The sequence below is a fragment of the Seriola lalandi genome, unplaced genomic scaffold (assembly GCF_002814215.2).
Source record: "Seriola lalandi dorsalis isolate HSWRI2012SDOR001 ecotype SW California unplaced genomic scaffold, Sedor1 jcf7180002050171, whole genome shotgun sequence".
Classification (NCBI taxonomy): domain Eukaryota; kingdom Metazoa; phylum Chordata; class Actinopteri; order Carangiformes; family Carangidae; genus Seriola; species Seriola lalandi.
The window spans coordinates 1-4,428 of record NW_019520724.1 but is presented as its reverse complement, the minus strand read 5'-3'; the positions used below and the strand labels follow the sequence as shown (position 1 = coordinate 4,428).

General features: G+C 39.6%; 1 protein-coding gene across 1 annotated transcript; it reads left to right on the top strand.

Moving 5' to 3' along the window:
* Window positions 1-6: 6 nt before the first annotated feature.
* LOC111649212 (ubiquitin carboxyl-terminal hydrolase 7-like) lies at window positions 7-3,953 on the top strand (the record flags this gene model as incomplete). The annotated part of the gene is made up of 4 exons (XM_023398965.2): window positions 7-116; window positions 412-542; window positions 2,893-3,027; window positions 3,827-3,953. Coding segments are annotated over exons 1-4 (424 nt in total), but the record flags the coding sequence as incomplete, so codon positions are not given.
* Between the last annotated feature and the right edge of the window lie 475 nt (window positions 3,954-4,428).

Below are 4,428 nucleotides of genomic sequence, written 5' to 3'. Positions count from 1 at the left end.
ACGGTGCACTAAAGAGGAGGCCATAGAACACAACTATGGTGGACATGATGATGACCTCTCAGTGCGCCACTGCACCAATGCATACATGTTGGTCTACATCCGTGAGTCCAAGCTCAGTAAGTAACAACTTCCCTCTTTCTGCCTTTCTAAAATGAATGGTGTCAGAGAGACTCATAAAGATATAAAACCTTCCCCTCAACTGCCCCAGCTAATGTTTCCGTAAGTACAACACTACATATATACAAGGCATGTACAAGGGATGAAGGAAAATGTAATGTCTCCTTCCACTTTGTCATTTAGTGACTGAATTCTCCACAAACACTGCTTTAGTTTACCGTCGTAGTGGCTGTAGTAAACACAAATGTTACTGTATTGCACCCTGTCCAACCTATAATTCTTCCTGTATCATAGGCGAGGTGCTCCAACCGATGACTGACGTGGACATCCCCCAGCAGCTGGTGGAGCGTCTGCAAGAGGAGAAAAGGGTGGAGGCGCAGAAGAGGAAGGAGCGCCAAGAGGCTCACCTCTACATGCAGGTCCAGGTAGGGAATCAGGAGACGGTTTAATTTTAGAAATGTGCTGGTGTGAGCTCTGTACTGCAAATTAGTCAATGTGAGAATGTATATGAGAAACCTATCTACCATTTTTAGCTTCATTTAAGTTTAACGCATGGGAAAGTACAGTAGGAAAGTAAAGCTTCCCTGTTGTTATGGTGCTGTGATTTATAGCTAGGAAAGTTAAATAGCAGTGATTCAGGGTGTCAACACACAAAACCCAGCAGAGGGGGCCCTGGCTGGTGACATACTGTGATATGAATGAAGTGGTGCTCATTGCTTGAAGTATGCAAAGGTGCAAGACAGTGAATATTTTGAATTGTGATGGGACTTTATATGTTAGGTGTTGCCTTGGGTACAACCAAGATGCTGCATTAGCAGTTAATGCAAGATGAAGCTGTGCAAAGTATGCAGCTTTACTTATCTTTTTAATGTGAAAATACTCGCATCTACGCAGGTATGTTTTATAGTTGGATGAAAACTACCATTTATTTGAGCAACAAATTGTAACATACAAGTCTTGTGTCAAATGGTAATTCAGCACAGTTTTACCTTTTTTAAGAAAAAAACAAATCTTCAAATAAGTTTATTCCATTTAAACACTGGTAAACCTGTGGTTATTGTGACACACTTTTATATTGGCACAGACAATGAGAGCGACCTATAAGCTGGAGGAAAGAATGTTGGCTCTCTAGCTGAGCTGTGGAAGTCACAGTGTGGTTTAGATGGCGAGAAGAGCAACGAGTCATAATGAGGAAACTGTTTATTAAAAGATAAGAAAGGTTTATCCTGTACAAAGATGTGAGCTGCTCTGACTTTATTATTTGGCCAACACATAATGCTATTTTCTACCATTAGGAGGAAGAGAGAAATGTCAGGAGGATGTGTGATAACTGTCAGTATGCATTTATCCTTTAATTCTGTGGATTTGACTCTCATTTGTGGTCTTAGCAGAGACTCTCAGTTCTAGACAAAATGAACCCTGTAGTTTTGTGTTTGACAAAATGTGTCACTAAGTAGGGTTGTGCCGATGTACGATGATCTCTGTGATTAACGATCATCAGAGCAATCACCAATAGTTCATGCCTTCATGCCATGTTCATGCCAGGTCAAGACGACATTTGACTTGTTTTCCAATTAATATATTAACTTATTATGTTGCATTAAATTTGATTTGCCCTGCTATAGTTTCATGTTGACATCCCCCACATATAAGCGATGCATGCAACACACACTCTCCGACCAGTTGACTGTCATTGAGGCTCTGTTCTGTGTAGGTGCCATGTTGTGATTAAGCAGAGCGGAAGAGATCAATAAACAGACAGACAGACAGACAGAACACTTACTCAGTTTGGTTTCGTAGCTGCTGCTGCTTCGTATGGTTTTAAACAGAACTTTCGTTTCAAACAGGGAAATGAAGGAAGAAACATAAATAAACAGCTGTTTCTACATGCTTCCCCCTGCTGATTTTGACTGAATATTGTGAATGCTGTGATTATTAAATGTAAATAATATTTTGTTGGTGATGTGAATTTTATTTTCAACATGGCCATAAAATGTATTTGTCATCCTACATCCTGCCTTGTCACTCGGGGTATCCGCGAAACAGTGGCAAGGACATATTTTTGTCCAAACCTCAAGAATTTGTATGCTAATTATGACAAACTTTAACACAAATGTATAATACGATACAATGAAGTGATAACACTATATATATCTAAAGGTCAACTTCACTGCGACGACATAATGTTCTGCAAAAACACTTTTTTGGCCACTATTCAAAACCATAACCCAGGAACAGAAAGGAAGATTGTGACTATATTTGGTCTGATACTGACTTGGTGACACCACCTTGACAGATCGTGTTTGTGTGTGTGTCGCATCCACTTTTTACAATTTGTAGCAACAGCCATATTTGAAGCTTTATCTACTGTCATGGCTACAACTTTGTGTTCTACCAGAATCAGCTTTATTTGCCAAACATTTAAACACATACAAGAAATACACTTGATTTTATTGAATTCCTTCAAAGTCTTCACTACATATTTCAGTCTGTACAGATGTGGATGTAAAATGCATCTTCACTGGTTGGCATAAGCTTACAACCATGAGGTGGTAATTCTAGTTCTTGCCATTTTAAATGTTTGATGCTAAAATAAACACAGCAACTGTTATATGGTTAGATGAGAAGAGCAGACGCTCAGTTGGGGCAAATGTTTGCTTATTCTATTTTTTCCCTCCAAGCTTATCATTCTTTCTTTTTGTTTTAAGTCTTTGTCCAGTTTTACTGTCAGTCACTAAGGCTGTGTTCTTCCTGTCCTCTTCCCCCTCATGGCAGATGGTGACAGAGGACCAGTTCTGTGGTCATCAGGGCAACGACATGTATGATGAAGAAAAAGTGAAGTACACAGTCTTCAAGGTCCTGAAGAGCTCCACGCTGCAAGAGTTTGTTCAGAACCTCTCCCAGACAATGGTGAGGGACTCCACTTTGTGTGAGGGGGAAAATAGTAGAGAATGTTTGACTGGGGTTTGCATTAAACGTTGAACTACAGGTAACATAAAGTCTGACATTTTGTTCTTTCAATTGTTGACGAGGATACCTTTTTAGAAACATTCTAATTGTGACAAATCTGAATCCCGTTTCGATGTAATGGAAAACCCAACCTAACTCTCTGCTCTTGTGTTTATGTTGTGCCCATTCAAAGCTCATTAAACTTAATGTGTTGCCTGTCTTTGAAGCAACTAATGTATGACTGAACTTTATTCACCCCAAAGGAAACTCTGTTTGCACATACACTGCATACTAAGTCTCAACACATGCCTCTATCTGAAGCTGGGGCTTTTTGATTTTCCTGTTTGCCTGCCATTTGCTAGCTAAACAGCCACTTGGCATTGTAGAGGACAAAAATACGTGCACACATTCACATTTCTTTCTCCTTTCCATCATCAACAGTTGATAAAAGTATACTATGATGACTCAGGAAAAAATAAACAATGGCTAGAAATTTTAGTGTTAAATGGTCACAAAGTGTAAGAAAATGGTTGTAGTCAGGAGCCCTGCCATGACACTTGTTGACTGTGTTACCTCCTCTCTTGCAAACTCCTTCACACCCTTTTATTATCTGCTTGGTTTGTTTTTTTCCATCCTAATGCTGCTTCCCAATTTATTGTGCAATTAAGTTTTTGGCTTTTGTGTTCAGTGTCTTATAAGTGCAAAATAAACATGAGAATGAAAACTGTTGGATATGAACTCACACATTGATGTGCTTCAGGGTTTCCCACAGGACCAGATGAGGCTGTGGCCCATGCAGGCCCGGAGCAATGGAACCAAGCGACCTGCCATGCTCGACTACGAGGCTGACTGCAACAAGTCGGTAAGTGTTTCTTTCTGGAAGACTGGTTTGTTGTGAGTGTTGTCACCCGTTTTCACACTCTCGTTGTGAATAAAAGGAAAAAGAAAACGACTAATATGCAGGCTAGTGAGCTGAAATGGGAGAGCTTCAGGTGTTAAACTGTGGCAGTCAGTAGTTTCGCATCTCCTGTAAGGGAATTAAAATGCAACATGAAGCTTTAGAAATGCGTTCAGATGTCCTTTGTAGTAGTGAGTTTATTCAGAGTACAACTCTGAATAGAGAATTTTGTATTAGTGAAAACAGAAATAAAAGTGGCTTACATTAAAATAGGAAATAATCTTTCAACTGCTAGAATGTTTAAAACTGTGCAAAGATGAGCTGCATTCTGAAGTACTCATGCATTTATGTCTTTTATGATGCATCAGCTGTGAGTCCATATATAATCTGTCAGTTCATATTCGCTTGATTTTTGGAGGCCCCCTTTATTGTATTTGTGCTTTGCAACATGGGCATTTGTGTGC